This window comes from Pseudochaenichthys georgianus, chromosome 19 (assembly GCF_902827115.2).
Source record: "Pseudochaenichthys georgianus chromosome 19, fPseGeo1.2, whole genome shotgun sequence".
In the NCBI taxonomy this organism is placed as follows: domain Eukaryota; kingdom Metazoa; phylum Chordata; class Actinopteri; order Perciformes; family Channichthyidae; genus Pseudochaenichthys; species Pseudochaenichthys georgianus.
The window spans coordinates 11,464,983-11,488,137 of NC_047521.1; the positions used below are offsets into that span (position 1 = coordinate 11,464,983).

Consider the following 23,155-nt stretch of genomic DNA (forward strand, 5'->3'; position numbering starts at 1 on the left):
GTAATTACAGGAACCTGAAGCCATCACTGTTCATAATGAATCACTAAAGTATTTAATGTAATGTACTGAGGACATCGATACTACACAAATATTACCATTTCAAAAGAGTTTTTATTAGAAAATAATGTCAAATGTTTTCAAAGCAGGCGTTATTTTGCCCAATAATCCAAGTGCTGCATCTTGAGTACTTTTTATATCACATTGTATATGGTAAAGCATTCATCCCCAGTTCAGTTTTAGAACTCCATATAATCTTACATTTTGTAATGTGATGCAGACATGGCAATATGAAGTAACTGCTTCAATATAAAAGGACAGCTTTATGATCCAAATCGAGCAGCAGATGTAAATCCTTATTTTAGGAGAGGATCCAAAACTGGCCTGGTTTGCTCCCGAGATACGGTTACGTTTTGTGATTATTTGTTTAAGCCGATAATCCCTCTCTAATCAGGAATGTCCAGTGTACGCTCATAGACAATTTCCCGAGGTTACATCAATATCAGCCTCTCTTGGTAGGGAGAAGGTAACATGCCTTTTAGCAGCATCACACAGATATAAACTGAAAATGTCCGTCAGCTGCTCGGTGCTCTTGGTGCTGCCCCTCCTCCTCCCCCCGGGGCTGGGCTTCAGGCTGTGCCCCAGCCCCTGCCTCTGCTACCAGTCCTCTGACCTGGTGGACTGCCGTGCCCGGGCCCTGGTCCGGGTCCCCCCCAGCATCCCCCACGGCACCTGGCTGCTGGACCTGAGGGGGAACTCTCTGACCGAGGTGCACAGCAGGTCCTTCGTGGGGCTGTGGTCTCTGAAGATCCTCCTGATGTCCAACAACAGCATCGAGACCCTGCAGCCACAGGTACCAACACCGTCTCATCTCATCTAATACTACAGTGGAGGATCCATATATACATCCATGACTCAAGAAAGAAATCAAGCTTTCTTAGCCGTAGGCTACGTACTAGAAACATACAAGGTATGTTTTAAGAGCTGAATGTACATACAACATCAAATAAAAGTACTCGTAATTCAGACAAAGGGCATGTGTGTCATACTTTATGATTTAATCAATAATGGTGCATACGTGTGTAAGCAGCATTTCAATGTTGCTGACTGGAGGTGAGGTACCTTTTACAGGTTTAGTTGAAATGGCACCATTTTTCTTTCCATTCCAGCTTGCATGTAACATTTTTATTTAGCCTTCAAAGTATTAACTAGCTGTGAACTTGGGCAACTTATTTGTATTGTCTAAGCTGGTGACATCTATTAAGCTATTGATAATTTCCCCCACATTTAATCTGTTAAATGTTAGAAAACATCTAAATATGTACTCCGAGCCCAAAGTGTCATCCTCAAATTGTTGTACATTTTAAATCAATATCTGGCCGAGAAATTAACATTCATTACACTTATAAAGCTCTCATCAAATGGTTAGCACTTATACTTGATGAATGATTACAATAATTGGCCATTGTCAAAACACATTTGTTTGTGGAATGACAAATTGGCTGTTTCTGATGTGCTATTAAATAAGATTGGAGAGTAAAATTTCCAATATTTCCCCCTGAAATTAGTTTAAGGAAGCAAATACTAGGCCTATTAGTAATCAGTACCTCAAAATGGTGACTTAAATTCAAAAGGCCAAAACAATGGTGACATTTCTTTTTCCAGTCTCTGTCGTCCCTTCAGTTCCTGGAGAAGCTGGCCTTGAGCTTCAACCAGCTGCGGGGGCTCCCTCCAGACTTCTCCCAGAGCATGTCCTCCCTGAAGGAGCTGCAGCTGGACCACAACCTGCTGCTGCACCTCCACTCATCCTCCCTGAGGGATTTAGAAAACCTCAGGAAACTGGACCTCAGTTATAATTGCATCTGGACCATCGATGTGGGGGCTTTCAGCAGCCTGACCCACCTGAGCGTCCTGAGCCTGGAGGGGAACCGGCTGAACGCGCTGACTGACGGGCTGCTGAGCCGGCAGAAGAGCCTGGAGGTTCTGCTGCTCAGCCACAACAACATCTCCCTGATCCAGACCCATGCTCTGGCCCCTCTGCGCAGTCTGACCCTGCTGAGTCTCCGGGGGAACCAGCTGGAGCACATCCGGTTCAAGACCTTCCTGAAGCTCCAGACCACCTCCACCCACCTCCAGATGTCCCTCAACCGCTGGACCTGTGACTGCGAACTGCAGCGGGACTTCTCCAAGATCAGTTACGTTCGACACCTGCATGTGGACGACTACCAGGACATCGTGTGCCACGCTCCGGAGCAGCAGGCCGGGAGCTCCCTGGCCTCCATGGACAGCCAGCTGTGTATCGCTGAGACAGCCTCCGTGCTCGTCATCACCATCACCGTGATGCTGGCTGTCATCGGGGCGCTGGTCAAAGCCGAGCGCAACAGCAAGAAGAACGTGCAAACTGTGACTGAGGAGGACGACTCAGAGAGACCAGAGAAATGAATTTCACTTCTTTATTTTGACCTTGCTCGCTCCTCTGCGAGGTATCCCACACTTCTCCATTCTTAGGCTTAGTAAGGAGCATCCTGACTGAGGACCCACTTACCTTAAATATTTTAATCGCCTTTCCAGCTTTCTTTTGTTTACTTAAAGGTCCCATGTCATGCTTTTCCGGTTATTAACCGTCCCCTTGTGTGTTATGAAGGTTTGTATGCATGTAAACGGTCTGCAGAGTCACAAACCCTCAAAGTACACCCTGTAGCGAGTACAACTCTAACACAGAAAATACCTCGTTGGACATTTCTCTTTTTCCATTGTTTTCTTGGGTACAGTGACGTGCCCATATGGACCAATCCGTGGAGCCGTTACGTTTTCTCCGCGGAGCCGTTAGGTTAAGTCCGTGGATTGGTCCAAATGGACCAATCGGCGGACTTCCTCACACACACTCAATTTTCTCTCAGCTGCAGCTCCGCGAGGCTGTGTGTGTGTGTGTGTGTGTGTGTGTGTGTGTGTGTGTGTGTGTGTGTGTGTGTGTGTGTGTGTGTGTGTGTGTGTGTGTGTGTGTGTGTGTGGGCTGGGTTTCGCTGTCTCTAAAAAACCTGATGGCAAATTCTAACTGGTAACATCAACAACACTTATTAACTATACTTTGATTGTTAGAAATCTTAACTTGACGGTGTTCATTTGTTTTAACTCATGGGACTGTTGTATCAATACAGCATGATTCAAAATGTACGGGAACAAAGCGTAATAGAATAATTTGTGTGAATAACCCAGTCAAATGTTTATTACTGGACAGTATTAATTTCAGTTCAAACACAATCCTGTGTTTTTGTGACACTCACACTTGACGCCTGAAAAGTCTACAATATATCAAGTCTTTATGTATTTATATTTTATCAATGGAATCAAAAGGATGTACAGTATTTGTGTGATGGATATTTCACAAATAAACTTTGAACATTCAGAAAAGTTAACCATTAAAGTTATAAAAAATAAATGTCATACTGAATTTATTATTTTTTTACGATGATTATGATTCACTATACTATATACTTTTTCTGATATTTTTTTATAGTATGTCGAAAAATATGCAAAAAAAAATACACATAGGGTGTATATATAGTATGTCGAATTCTGCAGAAAAAACGACATAGTATATCAAAAATATATTAAAAACCATGTCGAAAATATGCCAAAAAAACAGTGTAGTATTTTTAAATTTCAGAAAAATCGATATAGGAAAGTACATCTAAATATATGAAAAAACGACATAGGCCTACTATGTTTTTTTCCTGATATTTATCTATGTTGTTTCTGAAATTATTTTAAAACATTTTGATATAACACACCATGTCATTTTAGAGATGTTTTGGACTTCATATTGGCTATTTGGATTTATTCACATTTTTTCCACATACTATGCTGCTTTTTCTTTCGACATGTTTTGATTAAATTATTTTAGAGAAAATACACTATGTTGTGCTTTTTCCCACAACATTTTCGGCATAAATAATATACTGTGCCTTTTTCAAAATAACAGACTGCCTTTTTGGGGACTATACTATTTTATGAATTTCTCGCAATAGTACACTATGTTATTTTCTAATATCTTAGACATACTTTGCCATGAATTTTCTTGGGATATTTTTGACATGATATACTTTGCAGTTTTTTCTGAAATTAAGTATACTATACTTTGATTCTTCAAATGTTTCAATAAACTACATTAGACCTTTTACAACATACTTTAGCATGACTTTTAGGACACACTATACTATTCCTTTTTTAATACAAATAGTATTACATGAATACTACACAATACATATAGTATGTCATTAAAATGATAGTGCATTATGTTGCAATAATAACAAAATGTTATGTATGGCATGTCCAAAGGAAAGGCATTGAACATAACAAAGACCCAATTTAGTTAAATATGAATTCATAGTACAGTATGCTGTAAAAGGTTAGAACAAAGTAATTTTAGAGTAGGTCATTAAACAATTCATAGTTTAGTAATTCAAAAAAATATTCATGAAAGTCATACCATAGTATGTTATAAAGTATTGTTTCAAAACACATCATAATAAATAAAGCCAAACAAGTGTCGTCTCATGAAACAGTTCTGGGAGTAACTCTATCTTCATGAATGTTCTAATGATAAGTTCAATTTGAAAGATTTTCATTTGGTATCAATTCCAACCTCAGATGTAAATGGTGGAGAAAATAAAACCAAATATATGCATACAGAGCAACCACCTTTCTAAAACAGTTTCTACAAAAACATACCACTAGAACATTCTTGAAGGAAGGATCTATTGCAGGAGCGTGGAAAGAGACTGGACTGTCTCTGAACTGAATGTCTAACCATAGACTGTAAATCTAAGATTGTCAAATCAAATATAGACCATAAAGCACTTTCATTCAGCCTCTCATCCTGTGCAAAACTGTTCATTTAAAGCATAGTTTGGTGGTCAGGTGATGGACTAATAGATACATATTATTACCGTTATATTAGTTTGCACACAATTTTAAAGAACTAATAATTCAAAGATGGACAATATGCTTCAGCATGTAACCTAATGGATGTACTTCATAAAGTGACTACAATGTTATTACATTTGTTGAAAACCACACGATTGCACGAGAGAAAAGCGTCAAAACACTGTTTATTACAAATAAACAAAACCCCATTCCATTAAAAAAAGCAACATAAGTATAATTTAAGTTTCCCTTTATTCGCAAACCCATATCTTGTAAATATTATACCATTTAAGACTACCTTCTTTTCTTTGTAGAAGGTATTTTCTCAGTAAATACAGTATCAATACTCAGTGTCATGTTTCAGAGCATAACAGACAGAAATGTAAACATGGATCTGAATAAATAATTAAATTGCGAAAAAGGTAGCCTGTGTTTTTTCTTTTTCTTGCAAAAGCAAAAATACCAACTGGTGGGCAAAGACAACCGACGCTGGACTCTGGCGTGTTTGAGCCCTGAGGTCGCAGAGCGGCAGCTTTGGGTATCAAGTCGGGCTGCTGCGTAAAGCCAACAGTCCCCTCTGACACCTGGGTCTGTTAAAGTTCTCTGTGAGAGCCCAGAGGGTTCAACCGTCAGTGGCCAGGATCAGCACAGCGCCGAAGATACCCACATTGTGCCCGATTAGCTTCATCTGGTTCCAGAACTCCACCTTGCGAGAGTTGTGCCAGTAGCCCAGGTTACCGTCGATGAGCAGGATCACCAGGGGCAACACCACGGCCAGGACCTGAGCCGCCAGGCGGATGTACCAGCCGGAGAGGAAGGCCAGAGCCAGCACCCCGAACAGAACCTCCAGCAGGGTCAGCGTGACCTCCCCCCCCACGATGTGCTCCACATAGGCCATTCTGTCCTCTTTGCTGTTCTGAAGGGAGTACACCTGGGGGGGGGGGGGGGGGTATTGTGTTACAGGTGGGTTAAGGTGGGATCATCATCACACCTGCACTGTTTTACAAGACTTTAACCTGCACTCTCATCTGTATCATGTTCATACAAATGCACAACTTTTTACTGTGATATCTTGTTTTAATAGTTACTTTATCACTTTATTATTGCTGTATTATTATTTGAATTTCTATTCTATTTGATCTTTATTCTTACCCTGTGTGAATCCTGCTTTTCATTCGGACACTGTTGCTGCTATTAACGCCTGCATTTCCCCAAGGGTATAAATAAAGTTTCATCTTATCTTATTATTTGACTTGTTCAGAAATAAACTGCCAACAAGCCTATTGTCATTCATAGAAATGGGGATCATGCGATTGTACACTTATCTCAAGTAAGATTATTTCATGTCGTGGTTGCAAGAAAAGCCCAGCAGAACTTTGGTGAGAACAGTGACTCCAAGAAAAAGAGGCTTGTAAGGATAATGGCTGCTATAAGTAAATCATTATCAAATAATGAACCAAGCACTTTCTTTATTAATAACTTATTCTGTAAAATTACAAATCCTATGACCAAAAGATGTTCAGTTTGCTACATTTAAAAAGTAGAACTGGAGAATGTCTGCTAAAAGGAGTTTTGGTTTTAAAGGTCCCCAACATGTTCTAATGCTTGATGCCATTTAGACCAACTCTTGCTTTGGGCATCGAAGTATAGCGTCTGTTCAAAAAAATGCACTTTTTGACAATTGGTCAATAAAATGTATTGCGTGACTTTTTTGGTTCTGTGTTGGTCTCAATGTGTTTTTATATCAGAATTGTTCTCTTCATTCAGACAATAATGAAATAAATAAATACAATGAGTGTGGGTCTTACCATGCAGATGAGGTAGACCCCCAGGAAAACTTGTCCAGTAGACTGCAGGGATCTGCTGCGGGCTTTCTGTCTGTACACCTCCCCCGCCCCGCTGGCCAGAACCATGAAGCCTCCGATGATGGCCAGCGCTCTGGAGTACATCCGAACCTGCCGGGAAACAACACTCGGGCTGAAATGACAACATAAACAAGTCTATCCTACAGTGTAAAGTGTGACCCAGATCCACGTTCCCCTCGTGTGTGACACGGATCTATTTTTAATATTTCAAAACTGATCTAAATCTCAAACATATCCAATTACGGAGAGATTTGACATCTTTCTGAGGAGTCGGAGAGGTGAGAGGGAGGGATGGGTGAGACTGACAGTGATAGAAATATCGAACAAAACCAACTACTTCTACATCAGGACGAAAAAAGAAATGTATTGTATTGTATTGTATTGTAGAAAAGTTGGAATACTTTTGTATTAACATGGGAATCATTTTGTATTTATGTCATAATTCATTTTATTTCCATTTAAGGGTTATTCCATTTAATTTGTATGAGCCCTAAGAGTTATTTGGCTTCCAATGATTTACTGTGAGGAAGCAATGTCTTGTGATGTCTTTATGAAAGGTTCATTCAAAGATGCAATTTAAGCCAGGTTTGGACATTGTTGTCGCAGCAGCATTGTTGTTTTTAAAAATAGAACAAAATACACATTAAATCAACATTAAGAGTTTTACCAAAAAAACTAAATAATGTATACCATAACTGACATTAGAAAGCAGGGATACTGAATCAAAATGGGAATACACAGGGAGTCTGGCAAAGACTGTGTACACTTGATGCACGAGTTGCATTTTTTTATTTGATATAACTGGTGTATAATAATACCTGTGCGTTACTGCACATTAGCTTTGTGACTCTAAACCACAGAAGCTAACTCACCTTAAGCCAGTCCCCGTAGTGCACTTGTTCTCCAACATACGATGCGTACGTGCTGACGGCCAGTTGTATGGCGGCGCCCACTGCAAACCACCTCCTCTTCACCCCGAAGGACATGAAGCTGGCACACAGCACCGCAGCCCCCATGTCCACGTACAGGTAGGGGACAGGGATGTCTGGCTTCCTGGAGAGGACAATGGATGCAAAGAGATGCCATAAAGCTTTAAAAGTACAGTAAAAACAAGTCTAAGTATATATATATTTGATCCCTGTTGGCACCGTGCTAGTTGGCAGCCTGTTGCAGGAGCGAGCTGTGTTTATAGATTTTTCCAAGAATTTCACAATTTTGGGGTCAATGAAGTAACTATCATATTAAAAAAAGAAGGCATATTATAGAATCTCTTTAAATATTCTAGTAAAAATGATAATAGTATGTCATGGTAAAGGTATAGTATTCCATAGAAACATCTTAGGATGTCATTAAACATGTATCTAAAACATTTAATAACAAGTCATAATATAGTATGTTAAAAAAAGAAAGCCATAGTATAGAATGTTAAAACATGTAATTAAATTGTATGTAATTCAACATTTATCAAAGAACGATAGTATAGTAGGTAATTAAACATGTATTAAAACATCATAGTATCATATGTCATAAAACGTATATTAATGCGTCAATTAAATGTATAGTACTACAAAAGTCAAAGTAGTGTGTCAACAAAGTCATGGTATATATGTAAAAACAAAGTAATAGAATGGAATAAAAAAAAAGGGAATAATATCCCCCAAAGAGAGGCAGACAGGTAAGACAAACGATTTAGGTTGATATAATTACAGGACAATTCAGAGGGGTGTGGTTGTCCAAGTCAAACCAACCCACCACAGACTGAAACAATACACGCCCAGTGTATTTAGGATTAAAACCACCATTACTACCAGGATAAATTACAGCCTTTTATCCTTTCAACTGAAAATTACAGACAAGGCTAAATATAACTTGTCTTTTTAATTTAAACAACTCCATATGGCGGAAACTTACGTCTGGGGTTTTTGCTAAAATAGACCCCAGCTAATTTGGCTAACATGAAGCTAGCTGGAACTTTGAACATAACATATATTAAAGTTAGACTAGCACGCGTATTGTACAGTAATAATATGTGTCAAACTATATAATGCTTCGAGAAACATCTTGATAATCAAGGCTGATAAACGCAGTGTTAGACTGCCGTTAGCTAGCTTGTTAGCTCGTTTCTAGCGCTATATTCTCCAAATCTGTTTACCTTTTTGAGTCCGCTCGTTCAGCAAACAACATCAACATGGTGAAGCAGTTCCAAAACCCGAACCGGGTCAAAATAAATGCTCCCAACTGGCTGAGAAACCTTAAAGTCTGCTTCCTACTGGGAGCTGCCATTGTTGATGCAATCTATCCGCCAACGACACTGCGACTATTCAAAGGACTTCCGGCCAAAAAAACACACACGTGTCGAAATAAAAGTACGCGTCCTGTACATTCAATACAGAATATAGAACGTGGAGTTATTTCCAACACGGGTGATCTTATTTTGAAAATACTTTAAATCCTACCGCAATGTTGCCCTCCTATTGGCTGATAGAACAAAGTGGGCGGGACAGACTTGCACATTGAAGCAGGATAAACAGAAATAGATTCGATACCACCATCCAGGAGAAAGTAGATCTTATGAGATAAAAAGTCATAATAATGAGATAAAAAGTCATAATTATGAGATAAAAAGTCATAATAATGAGATAAAAAGTCATAATTATGAGATAAGAAAGTCGAAATAATGAGATAAAAAGTCATAATTATGAGATAAGAAGTGCGCATGCGCTGCAGTGGCGCTGTCTTTAAAGGTCCCTTCATCACCTTGCTGCTCTCCACCATGCAAACAGCATCTATCTAGTCCTAAATAAGGTAACTATTACAGGTGACTTTTGTAAATGTTAGATGTTACATATAGCCTATATTGCAGCTTATTACAACAATGCAGTTCATAGCTTTGACATTACCTGTTATGAACTATAAAATATATGCCTATAGTTTTGTGGTAATGTTCACGCCACTAATGACAATAGTGTAGGCATACTGCTGCTGTGAGTTTCTCTAACTCTAACCCGTGAACGTTACCACAAAACTATAGGCATATATATTATATTCATAACAGGTAATGTCAAAGCTATAAACTGCATTGTTGTAGTTTAGCTGCAATATAGGTTATATGTAACATCTAACATTTACAAAAGTCACCTGTAATAGTTACCTTATTTAGGACTAGATGCCGTTTGCATGGTGGAGAGCAGCAAGGTGATGAAGGGACCTTTGAAGACAGCGCCACTGCAGCACATGCGCACTTCTTATCTCATAATTATGACTTTTTATCTCATAATTATGACTTTTTATCTCATTATTTCGACTTTCTTATCTCATAATTATGACTTTTTATCTCATTATTTCGACTTTTTTATCTCATAATTATGACTTTTCATGGGGATTTTATTTTTTTCAAGTGGCGGAAATGGGCTTCCATAGGAATGCCCATTGCGAATGTTCATTTAAAAGTATTTCTCTCAATAGGAATGGCAGAGTTAACCAATGCGGCTTTCACACCAGCGCTTTTCAGTTTCTAGCTCCGAGCGGGAGCTTTTCTGGTTCAGCTCCGGTTTCCCTTTTCAGCTCCCGCTCTGTTCACACCGCCCACTGGCGCCCCAGAGCTGCCCCTGCTGCGTCATGACGTCACCGTTTACATCGCTGATTTGCTCCCCAACGGCAGCCATTACGGTGCTCACAACAACAACAACAACAACAACAACAACAACAACAACAACAACAACTGCGTCGGGTCGATGATCGTGTTGCTTTTAATCACACGAAGCCAGAATAAATTGAGTAACGACTTCTCCAACCTTATACTTTGCTCCAGAGTGCCGTGGTTCATTGTTTATTAATGTGTTTCTGCAGCATTTACCGACCGCTGCGGGAGTGGCTATATACAGGACGGTCCTGTATATAAGGTCTCTGAAATGGCTATATACAGGACAGTCCTGTACACAACGCCAAATGGCTATATACAGGACCGTCCTGTACACAGCTCTCTGAAATGGATACAGGACGGTCCTGCACAGAAGCCCTGAAATGGCTTTTTATGTAGTCTACAGAAATATGGATATAATTGGTGTACAATTAACGTTTACAGCAGGATAAATTACAAAAATGTACAGCATACTACATACAATTCAAAAGACGGTTTCTCCGATTTCTAAAATAAAAATGCCGGCGTAGCCGATAAATGATTTGTGTTGCTTTCAATGCAAAATCACTACACGTCAACGAAATGTCGGCGTATTCTTTAAAAAAAAAACTTCAGTTTTAATAAAACCAAGTAGTCTTTAAAGTATGCAGTGATATCCTTTACAAGTAAAACATTGTGCATTGGAAAATATAAAGTAGAAAATGATTGAAACAACATAAAAAGATAAGCCAAAAAAAAGACTGAAATCAGCATAAAAAGCTAAGCAATTGGCATGGAAAGAGATTTAATTGCCACAATTTTATATTGAGGGGAAACTCATTGAAAATAATGTTGTCGTGAGAATATTTATCTGTGAATCCTATCCCTACATTACCACCCGTGAAACTTGCTTAAGCATGCTATAATAGCCCGGTCTGTATATAGTCATTTGACGTTAGCTGCAGGACGGTCCTGTATATAGCCATTTCAGAGACCTGATATACAGGACCGTCCTGTATATAGCCATTTCAGGGCTTCTGTGCAGGACCGTCCTGTATATAGCCATTTCAGAGAGCTGTGTACAGGACGGTCCTGTATATAGCCATTTGGCGTTGTGTACAGGACCGTCCTGTATATAGCCTCGGCCATAGTTCACTCAGCGGTTTCACACAAAAAAAAGTGTAACTTCACAGTTTTACGACACATTTTTATTTGTTTGACTTGCAAAATATTCTTTTAAATTGACAAACATCATATGTGTCATTCGTGGCACAATTCAAACGGGATCAAAAGATAACCTTTCTCTCTCCATTGACTTCAATGTATAATTTTACGCTTCCGGGGTCCCATGGAGGCTCCCGGAAAGGGAGGGACTTCGCCTCTCTATAATAAGAACTGGATACAGCGTGGGAGGCGGGGCCTCATTCATTCCTATGAGAGTTGCTCATTAGCGCATGATGATAAAATGGCCCAACTTTTGAGAGTGAAACGTCACAGATTACCCGGCATGCCTGAGAAGTACCCGTATGTGCGCTCATAGCGCATGCGCAACTTTAACCAACATGCTCGTTCACATCAAGCACGTCAATTTGCGTACACGTAACAGCACCGTGCGCCCATGACAGCATGGTAATGGCTTGTTATTATGCAGTTAGCAGCTAGCGGCTAGCTAGTAATTATGCTAATGTACACATCAATCGTTATGTACTTCTATTATGCTGTAACAGGATCTAGTGATATCCAACAGAGCTTCATTTAGCATGAAAGAATTATTGCACTGTATATATATATATACATATATATATATATAAGAAGCTACAGGAACGTTAATCTACGTCGGTAATATTAACTTTATTTAATACAACATTTACGGTACAAGATTTACATCATACAGCCCATGTAGTATAATATTTTACAAATGATGAATTACAGAAAACATGTGCAATATATCCATTATTACAGCTCCGTGGGCTGGCAGTAAGGCGATATGGGTCCGTTGTTATTGTGCATCCATGGGTAAAGAGAAACTCATGTAGTGCTGAACACGTAACATGAACGTGCCGGGCAGCGCGGTCCCGTGGGTTAGATGCGCGTGCATAATGCCGAGGGAAATAACTCTCAGAATAACGTTATTAGCACATTTTTACAACTTGAGGAACGAATGTTTTTAATAAGGGCTATACAAGTGTTCATACTGGGTTGTTTAATTAGTTTAAAAAAAATTATCCAACGAGTTACAGACCACTCTTTCCCCATGTAAGTCAATGGGAAAAAGTGTTTCCGGGCCTGGCAACCAAACGGATGTGCAGTACCGCCGTTTAGCCAGCACGAATATTTCCATCTGAGTCCGGCGCACTTCCTGGGGGCTTGGGTTTCCCTCGACAAAAAAGCAATGGGATTTCTCCATAGGATTTTGGAAAATAGCTCGAAATAAGGTCAGTGGAAAACAAACCTGTTTGATAAATGCACGTTTTGTTCAGTCGGATAATATCCACATGTCTACCCTACTTTTATAATTTTTGAATCATAAATCTAATCGATATAAGCAGGGCCGCCTTAATGCACGGGCTGACCTGGGCTGTTTTTTTTTTAAAAATTATAAATAAACAAAGTCTTGGCTTTCAGAATATGAAACTTTTATTTCCAAAATCACACGATAAATACATTTTTGAAGCTTGTAAAGGGAAGAAGACAGCTCTCCCTCGCCACTCTGCTGTTCTACAGCGCCGCTTCCCCTCCCTCCGCTGAAATTATGAATGTAAGGCGTATAGTAATCATAGATAACACGGCAGGGTCCGTTACAGTTTGTTTTCATCTGGTTTCAAATAAACAAAGTCTTGGCTTTCAGGATATTAAACTTGTTTCGGCAAATTCAGATGATAAATACAACTTTGAAACTTGTAACGGCATAATTACAAGCGGAGAACGGAGTAGCTTGACATCACAGCAGGCATAACAACAGCCGGTGTTTCTCGTGAGTGTTTTCCCCGGGAAACAAACACAATACACACAAATGCAAAAATACACAAACATGTATATATACACACACACTCGCTTCCCCCAGACCAGTAATCCAAACGAAAATATCTTCCCTCCATACTATTTTGATCATTTGCTCTGCTAATCAATCAGATCGATGGATTCCAGAGATTTTTCTCAAAAATGATGACTCCGAAACAGTCACTTAACAGCCAATCAGAATGAGAATATGTTTCACATGTGACTTATTCAAATTGCGAGTGATTGAGTGACAGATGAAGGTTGTTTAGGAGAAAAAGTCGGAGAAGAAAAAGTTTGAGAGTGGCGCTCGGAAAAGGAAATTGTTGAGGGAAAAGAAGTTTCGAGACAAGCAGCTAGGTCTATTACAAAAAATGCCGAAGCCAGGATGAGGAGAAAGGACAGATTAGTTCTGTACCGAGCGGCAGCGGTGCCGGCCTCGGAGCCAAGTAGGCCGTCTGGTTCTGATAGCGATGGAGTAGCGGGAGAGGAAAAACAGACAGGAGGGACATTATCTGTTGGAGGAGATGGGAGGACGACGAGGACTTGCTACGTGGAGGGGAGCCAACGGCAACCGGACAGATACATGAGGGAGGCCCGATACGTCACTCATCTGGAGGAGAGGACCAGGCGCGCGTAGAGCAGAGTGGAGAAGTGCGATCACAGAGCTTGCCGAGGCTATACATGACTTTGATTTGTTGTTTAAATAGGGGGCCTACAAAACCTCAGCCCCAGAGCCTGATGGCAGGTAAAGGCGGGCTTGGATATAAGATAGATAGCGTCACTGCACCACTCTCACCGCCGTTAGAAAGTAGCAAGCAACTGAAGCAAGTGCAATTATGGAGGGTGGAGATTTGGAGTATTTAATCAAAAATAATTGTACTAAATTTCCGCTACAGCAGCAATAACAAATACAATCTGATGACAGGCCAATGCCCAAACTGGAGCTGTGTACAGAGAGGAAAAAAGGAGCGAATCGGACGTAAGACGTTAAAGGTCTCCTGATTTAGTTTGTGAATGAATGCGTATTAGAGTTTTGGCTGGAGAGTGCGTGCGGACCTGTCGGTTAGATAACAGGTGTGTGTAAGTCCTGCATCTGTATGATACAAATGTGTGTAAAATGATACCGGGTGCTGTAATCACTCATCTGGTTACGTTATTACATTGACCACCACACCCCCGACCCAAAAGAAAGGACGATTTATTGGCTTCCCCTAATTTTTTTCCCACACCACGCTACTGTTGGAGAGGTCCCAGTCCACCTCATGGGCCCTGCCGTGGTGCCCTTGAGCAAGGCACCGGACAACCGAACCCCGAACCCCACTCCCATTGCTCCCCGGGTGCTTTACAATATCTTCCCACTGCTCCTAGACTCCTGGTACTAGGATGGGTTAAATGCAGAGAACAAATTTCACTGTGTGTGCTCTGCATGTGTGACCATTAAAGAGGGTTTCATCCCTCCGATTCTATGTAAATAAATATAAACAACGGTATAATAAAATTAATCTAAGAGTTCACACATTTAATAGGGATGTTTACACATTTGCATCAGTAATTATGGTCAAATTATATAATATATTATTCTGAATTGGGCCTTCAGTTTAATGAAAAATGTAGTGCTCTTAAGTATACTTTGATGCTTATACTACATTTCATTTCATTTAGCTGACGCTTTAATCCAAAGCGATTTACAATTACCAATTACAGGGACATTCTCCCTGGCAGGGCCGGCCCTAGACTTTTGGGGGCCCTAAGCGAGCTTTGGCTTGGGGGCCCCCGTCACTCTAGCGCGTTCTCACCACACACAACACGGAACCAACTTTTGTCTTATGTTAGCATAAGCACACATATTGTATAAATAATAGGGCTGTCAGTCGATTAAAATATTTAATCGCGATTAATCGCATGATTGTCCATAGTTAATCGCGATTAATCGCAAATTAATCGCACATTTTTTATCTGTTCTAAATGTACCTTAGAGGAATATTTTTCAAGTTTTTAATACTCTTATCAACATATGAGTGGACAAATATGCTTTATGCTAATGTTTATTATCATTTGAACAATGACAAATATTCTCATGCATATTAAACACAACAACCTCTGAATATTACAAATATTCGCCTCAATTCAACCTGGAACCTCTCTCATACAATACAAATGGTGTGTGTGTGTGTGTGTGTGTGTGTGTGTGTGTGTGTGTGTGTGTGTGTGTGTGTGTGTGTGTGTGTGTGTGTGTGTGTGTGTGTGTGTGTGTGTGTGTGTGTGTGTGTGTGTGTGTGTGTGTGTGTGTGATTGTTGGAGCTATGTGCAACTCAAGGCATATGCTCGAACGGGAGCTGCCTGGACGCTGCAATCATGTTGCTGCAATTATGAGTGTGCTGACTTCTCCTACAATGTCCCGCTGTCTGCTTCCTGCTTAAAGTCAAGTGCTCGGCGCAGTTGTGCGGATAGAGCGCTCCTCTGTTTTCATTTAAACAGCTCCTTATATCCGTTAGCGCAGCTAGCTAGCACCAGATGCTAACAACAACAATAGCCGCGTTCACACTGCGGTACGGTAATGCACGTAAGGTCTCTCTCTCGCTCGCTCGGGCCACACACACCCTCCCGGTCCTCCCGATGGCCAGTCGGTGCCTGCCGGTGAGCGTGGAAGTGTGGTCTGCCACAAGCGGGCGGCAGGAGCGGGGCTGTCAGCAGCATCAGCTTGTAGATGGTATTTTAAACTCGATGCGCTCTGAAACTACGGGGCGGCCGAGGAAAAAAATACACATGCGTTAATCGCGTTAAAATAATTAGTGGCGTTAATTTTTTTTTGCGTTAACGCGTTATTAACGCGTTAACTTGACAGCCCTAATAAATAAGCATGTAAACACTGTGGACCTAACCTCCTCTAGGGGGGTCCGGGGGCATGCTCCCCCGGGAAGATTTGTTTTTTAAATATTGATGTTAAAAGCATCAATCTGGTGCACGTTGAGAGCAAAATTAAGAGATCTATGGATACATCTCTCAACACCCATATGAAACAGAACTGTAAACAGCTTTACTTTTTCTTTCAACATTTATTTGAACAGCAAGTGGAGGCAAAAGTGACTGCACCCAAAACAATAAACCTGCTAGCTAACTAGCCTAAACTCAGTAACAGAATGTGGGCGACACGTTCTTCTCCACAGCTGCGCGACCTCTGAGTCAGACGTCACTTCCCCCTTTTCTATCCTACGGGTGCCACTCCCCCTGAACCCCGTTTCCCTGCCAGTTTTTTTCCTTAGAATACACCTTTAATTCTGTAACAAAAAAAATCTCCAGAAAAAAATGAACAGATGAGTTATCCAACCACATTAATTTTAATAAAATATGAAATACATTGTTATTTACTTTTTACATGGGAAAGACTGCCCTTCATATTGCCCTCCACCTCCTCTCCTCTTCCTCTCATTTTCTCCCTCTAAAAACTAAAATAATAATTAAAAACGTAAATGTCGTACAAATGAACTCAATTCAACGAAACGTGGTGATAACATTAAATGATCTATACCTTTTTTTGTGAGAGGTCAAACTTAATTATTGCCTCCTCCCTTCCTCTCCTCATTTCCTCTCAGGTCTCTAAAAGATAAAAGGAAAACATGTTAAAATCTTCAAATAACACGTGAACAGAACTTGGTGAAATCTAGTATCAGTATTTGACCTTCTTTACATGAGAAGTCATGCCTAGTTTTGCCCCTCCACCTCCTCTCCTACCCTCTCCTCTCTAAAAATAAAAACAAGTGATGTTAGAATCTTCAAAAATAACGTGTGAACCTTTATATATACAGTCTATGGTGTGAACAGATGAACTGAACTTCCTGAAATCTAGAAACAAAAGATTGAATAACTTGGTTTCTACCTTTTTTGCATGTGAAGTTCTCTACAAACGTAAATAACTTTGTGAAATCTAGAAATTATATTGGATATCTTGATTATTACCATTTTGTTTGTGACATGTCACTCTTAATTTTGCCTCCCTCCTCCTCTCCTCTTCGCTTCTTTGCTCCCCACTTTCCTCTCCTCTGGAAAAACAACAACACATGCAAACACTGTTAAAAACAAGTAGTATGAATGAAAATGTTAAAATGATATTTACCTTTAATAATGAGAGGGTTTCCACATGCCCCTCTCTCATATTTTCTCTTCTCGTATTCCTCGTCTTCCCTTAGTGTTTCTTCTCTACTCTTCTCTGCTGTGATCCTTTTCATCTCTCCTCTGTGCTCTTTAAACCTCTCTTTCTGATTGGATAACCCTTTTATCCCATTTTACACCCTTTCAATGTTTTTTTTTACCATTTTTAAACACCTTGTTGCTGATCTTACTATCACAGTTTGTACCACTACAGTTACTCTCCCCCCCCTCTTCCCCAGTGTGGCCCCTGCCCTGAGGCCCTTGTCTCTGCAGACTCTTCTTGGCTGGGGTGGCCCTCGACATATGGACCGCTATGACATGGTGTCGCCATCCTTTTCCTTCTCTGCACAGGGGGGCTTCACTGAGGGGGTGAAACACGTTGGAGGTTCACATTGTCCCCCCCAGATCCCCCCCACTCTGTGCAGACACCCTGCCTGAGTAATGGACCGGCAACAAGGATTCTAACCAGAGCAGGGTCCTTACATCTGATACACTTTCATTTAATTCAGTTCAATCCAATACTTACCGTTCACATTTAAAAATAGTTCATGTCAAAGCAGTGCAATTTAAAAAAAATATGAATTCATCAAATTTAAATATTTTTAGGTTCAAATCATTTCGACTGAATTGAGTTCAATTAAATGAGAAAATACTTACCCGTTCAAATCATTTAAACAAAAACAAATTGTTTTTTTAATTATACAATTCAATTTGAACAGCTTACATTTAGATAAATGTAATTTAATTGAAATCTATTAAAAATAATTCAAATTAACTCAAATTCAAATCAATTCAATTTTAAGAAATACAATATAAACAAAAGTTACTCTATTTAGCCGGGGAAAAAAACATGTAGAAATTAAGTGGAAGGACAGAAGCGCTTAGCAGCACCGTTACCTGCTGACATACCTGCAGCCTCGGCTCCTCTCTTGCGCCACCTGCTGCCCACCTGGCTCCTCTTCTTCATCAGAAGTCGGGCGCTCTTCATCCACTGCTGATCCGGGACCTTCCTCACCGGTAGAGGCTCACGGGGGGGCTCGGGTCGGGGGGAGGAGCCGGACCGCTGCGGCCGCCGGAGGACGATCCTAGTGGGATGAGCACACGGCACCAGAGACCAGCCCTCCTCGGGAACAGGTGGGGAGGGTCTGCAGGAGAGGACAGGGGAAGAGGAGCAAGAAAAGCAAGAGCAAGAAGAAAAGCAAGAGGAGGAGCGAGAGGAGGAGGAGGAGGAGCCGGACCGCTGCGGCCGCCGGAGGACGATCCTAGTGGGATGAGCACACGGCACCAGAGACCAGCCCTCCTCTGGAACAGGTGGGGAGGGTCTGCAGGAGAGGACAGGGGAGGAGGAGCAAGAAAAGCAAGAGCAAGAAGAAAAGCAAGAGGAAGAGCTAGAGGATGAGGTAGAGGAGGAGGAAGAGCTAGAACGAGAGCTAGAGCAAGAGCAAGAGCGAGAGGAGGAGGAGGAGGAGGAGGAGGAGGAGGAGGAGGAGGAGGAGGAGGAGGAGGAGGAGCGAGAGGAAGAGCGAGATGAGGAGGAGGAGGACCTAATGGAGGAGCCAGGGTCAGACTTACCTTCATCCACAGCGCCTCTCCTGCTCCCCCTGCTGCCAGCCTGGTCCCTCCTCTTCATCAGAAGCCTCAGGTTCTTCTTCCACTTCGGCTCAGGGGCGGGGCCAGCTGGGGGGCCAAGGTGGGAGCCGGCGGAGGAGTTGCAGACCACCCTGAAGGGGGTGCGAGAAGAAGAAGTGTTAGATCCAGAGGCAGCTGTACCTGGGGAGCCAGGTGAGGAGCCACTCTGGGAGGGGGGGGCTGGGGTCCTGCGCAGGATGAGGCGGGGCCGGCTGGGGTCTGGCAGGAGGACCGCTGTCCACTTGTAGTGCCGGTCCATCTGAAGGTCAAAATAAATACAACAATCAGACCACTGCTCCACGTCATGACGACACACCAGCGAGGGTTACACAATAATCACTCTCTCATCACATACTGAATTAAAAGGAGGACAATGCAATAATACATTGTTCAAACAAGCGCTGCAGAAAGTGAAACAGACATGAGAGCATTTTACTGAAATATGAGCTAAAGAAAGGAAGCTTGCAAGAAACAGCCATGGCTGTAATGTGCACACTTTTTAAAAACATGTCTTGCCTTTACTTTTCTCAAGGACAATAAATCCATATGTGTTTATAGTAATTGTGTAAAATGTGTGATGTTTAGCTTCTGGAAAGTGTTCGCCCTTCTTACCGTGGTTCTCAGTGGACTGAATGAAGCGGAGCCAGGTGAGGAGCCAGGTGCTGCTGGGATCCTGCGAAGGATGAGCTGCCAACTTGTTTGCTTGGACCAACTGAAGGTGATAAACACATCAGGTTAATATACCATGGAGTGTTACACCAGAATCACTTCCACATATTGAATTCTAAGGATCAATTATTGTAAAGAACATGTACGAAAACTAAACACGAGCAAGAGTACAGAGTGTTTGCAGTATTAAATAGTAGCAAAGTCCCAAATGGATGCATTTGTTTCACACTTTCTTTACATTGCCTTACAAATGTTAACATGTTGCTGGAACAAGGCATAAAGAAAGCAAACTGTGAAAAATATGCATGCTTCAGGCTGAATAAAGGACTCAATAATGCACCAACTTTTGTCTCAATAAATCTGAATTTATGAGAACATATTTAGAATTTATTTAGAACATGTTATTTCTAATCCTAGTTTGTACTGCTATGTCTCAATGCTTTTTTACAGTGAGGTTTACATTAAGCAGGTTTATATAACTTTCACAGAGGCAAAATTACACCACAATTTCTTCAACAATATGTTAATTTAAGCTCTCCTACTAATTGACAATAGCATGTAAATATAAATCTATTTCTGTTGCAGCTATTTCACTTAATCTACTCTGTAATGATCAAGAAACGAGGACAATCGTGAATATCAGTCATATATATTCAATAAAAATGTTTTAACTTGTAAGCTTGTTTCAGTTATGGTTTGTAGCACTACAAAGAAAAAGGTAAAATCAACATACGTTAGCATGCTAACTTTTTCAACAGGTGAAACGGTTGGTCAGTATTTTGTCACAACAGGATTATTACACTCTGATTTGATTAATTAACAATACAAATAGAAGAAATTGTCAATATCTTCAGATATATATGTGATTTTGTACGGGGTTTGGAGAGCGTCAGTGGTCAAATGCATTGAAAACAACGTGGGTGAAAAAAGTGAATAAATGTCACATCTAACCCGAAAAACGTCCTGTACGTTTTGACAGTAGGGTTTAGGGAGAGGTCCGGAAGCAAATCGTATCAGGTTTATGAGTTTGTTTTCAGAGAAATCGTCGAGTGAGAGCAGAAATGTTGAGTTTCTGACCGTCAGGAAGTTTGTGTTTGTTCAAACTAAGAGCATTAACCTGGAGAGCCTGCATAGCAACCACGGAACCCTCAAGTCTCGCTCAGAGCTCTCGTGAGGCCAGGTCATATTGTTGTTACATTTAATTTAATATAACTATAATCGAAATATCTAGCGTAGGAGCATCACATCAAAACACTCCTAGAACTAGATTTCGACTCATGGTCTCCTGATATAAACGAAACTAAAGACGATGTGCACAAGCAAAGTTGAACAAATCTGAAAAATAATGCGGCCATGAATAAATGAGCCACTTATTGCAAAACAACGTTCGTTTGAATGAATATCACTAACCTTGTGTCCATGACAGCACCTGGGCCTCCTGTAATACAGTTTCCTCTGATGATACAGTTTGAGAAACACACTAGACCAGTGGTAACCAACCTTTTCAAGCCCAAGATCACTTTTTATTCCAAAATGTAAACCGAGATCTACCAATCCGATATCTTCCAAAAAACCCACTTAGGAGTAAGACTATTCATCGTCATATTTATTTTTGCAAGGCAAGGCAAGTTTATTTATATAGCACTTTTCAACACAAGGCAATTCAAAGTGCTTTACAAAAAATGAAAGACATTAAGAAAATGGCATTTAAAATCAGTCATTAAAAAGAAAAGCTAATAAAAGAAACATTAAAAGAAAAATACATGGATAAAAGTTACAGTGCAGTCTAAGATATGAATACTTCAATTAAAAGCAGCGACAAAAAGAAAAGTCTTCAGCCTGGATTTAAAAGTAGTAAGAGTTGCAGCGGACCTGCAGGTTTCTGGGAGCTTGTTCCAGATATTTGGAGCATAATAACTGAACGCTGCTTCTCCATGTTTAGTTCTGACTCTGTGGACAGAAAGCTGACCAGTCCCTGAAGACCTGAGAGATCTGGATGGTTCATCATTTAGCAGGAGGTCAGAAATGTATTTTGGGCCAAAACCATATTCATCTGGATGAAGGGTGTTATTTTCCCCATAAGGATCAAGTTGCTGCAAATTATCCCGCTTATTACATGACCACATTCTCAACAAAGTAACAACATGACTCCCAATATTAATTGAAATGCTTTTATGCACTCTTAAAACTACTGGGTTAAAAAATAACCCAATCATAACCCAGCTGCTGAGTCACTATAGGACAGAACACGCGCTGGGTTGTCTTAACCCATACGCTGGGCTGGATCATTTTAACCCATGTGCGGGGTTGTTTATTTGACCCAAGCTAGTGATTGAAATTAACTACATCACTGGGTTAAATAAATATAAACCATACATTCGGTTGTTTATTTGACCCAAGCTAGTGATTGAAATTAACTATATTGTTGGGCTAAATAGAATATAATAATAATAATGTATAATAGTGTAATGAATTATCTCCAAACACACCGTGTATATATATAAAAATGCATTTATTGATAATTTGAACAGCTTTGGCAAATCGCCAACATTCCATTTCCACTATAAAAGAACAATGCATTTTAGCACAATACAAATTCAATATATTTAACTCTTAAATAAATTAAAAAAAACACCTTAAAAACAGTGCTAGGGCCTTGAGAAATATCTGTGTGTATTTTAACCATCACTTATGAGTGAACACAATTTTCAGGAACAGTTCTGCGTATTAATTTAACACATGGACCATAAAGACCCAATACATATAAAAGTATAAAACAACATCTACGAACAGTCCTTCAACTTGAAGCTGAACAGTAACAAATCTGTCAATGAACACAACAGAACACAGATGTAAAGCAGCAGGATGTAAACAGTGTGTGTGTGTGTGTGTGTGTGTGTGTGTGTGTGTGTGTGTGTGTGTGTGTGTGTGTGTGTGTGTGTGTGTGTGTGTGTGTGTGTGTGTGTGTGAGATTGTTAAAGTGCAACTTTGTTGGTAGGATTAAACTGCCAAAAGCTTTTTCAGGCTCAACACCCTGGGCTTCAAGGTCCCCTCATCCAGGCCCATCAACACTTTCTGGGTGAAGTCGAAAGTGTTGGCCAAGTCTTTTGGGTAGCTCAGATGCAGGGCATAGGTCAGTGCAAAAAGCAGGATGAATGCGGCAGCCAGTGTGGGGAGTTGGATAACTCCGTTACCCTCAATGACAACAGCGATGCTCTCTGGGCAGAAGAGTGTGGTGTCTGTTGACCTGGCACCGATCATGAGAAGTCCGACCGCGATGTCCTCTGTGTCTGGATCATCA

General features: G+C 40.7%; 2 protein-coding genes and 1 long non-coding RNA gene across 3 annotated transcripts; 1 reads left to right on the forward strand and 2 right to left on the reverse strand.

Moving 5' to 3' along the window:
• The first annotated feature begins 135 nt into the window (after positions 1–135).
• LOC117465042 (reticulon-4 receptor-like 2) lies at positions 136–3,419 on the forward strand. The gene is made up of 2 exons (XM_034107892.2): positions 136–850; positions 1,663–3,419. Exons 1-2 carry the CDS (start codon positions 566–568, stop codon positions 2,437–2,439), a joined length of 1,062 nt encoding a protein of 353 aa, XP_033963783.1. The 5' UTR covers positions 136–565; the 3' UTR covers positions 2,440–3,419.
• Positions 3,420–5,091: 1,672 nt separating this feature from the next.
• Positions 5,092–9,125, reverse strand: tmem101 (transmembrane protein 101). The gene is made up of 4 exons (XM_034108192.2): positions 8,941–9,125; positions 7,661–7,841; positions 6,732–6,878; positions 5,092–5,854 (listed from the first exon to the last, which is right to left on the reverse strand). Exons 1-4 carry the CDS (start codon positions 9,069–9,071, stop codon positions 5,546–5,548), a joined length of 768 nt encoding a protein of 255 aa, XP_033964083.1. The 5' UTR covers positions 9,072–9,125; the 3' UTR covers positions 5,092–5,545.
• Positions 9,126–16,566: 7,441 nt separating this feature from the next.
• On the reverse strand, positions 16,567–17,427 carry LOC117464334 (uncharacterized). Its single transcript, XR_004554074.2, has 5 exons — positions 17,365–17,427; positions 17,087–17,149; positions 16,937–17,004; positions 16,777–16,853; positions 16,567–16,685 (listed from the first exon to the last, which is right to left on the reverse strand). It is a non-coding gene; the product is annotated as an uncharacterized lncRNA (long non-coding RNA).
• Between the last annotated feature and the right edge of the window lie 5,728 nt (positions 17,428–23,155).

Coding starts and splice junctions, on each gene's coding strand:
- tmem101 (XM_034108192.2), bottom strand. CDS start 9,071: ATGGCAGCTCCCAGTAGGAAGCAGACTTTAAGGTTTCTCAGCCAGTTG. Junction 7,842..8,940: donor GAACGAGCGGACTCAAAAAG/GTAAACAGATTT, acceptor TGTCCTCTCCAG/GAAGCCAGACATCCCTGTCC. Junction 5,855..6,731: donor GGGTCTACCTCATCTGCATG/GTAAGACCCACA, acceptor CCCCCCCCCCAG/GTGTACTCCCTTCAGAACAG.
- LOC117465042 (XM_034107892.2), top strand. CDS start 566: ATGTCCGTCAGCTGCTCGGTGCTCTTGGTGCTGCCCCTCCTCCTCCCC. Junction 851..1,662: donor TCGAGACCCTGCAGCCACAG/GTACCAACACCG, acceptor TTCTTTTTCCAG/TCTCTGTCGTCCCTTCAGTT.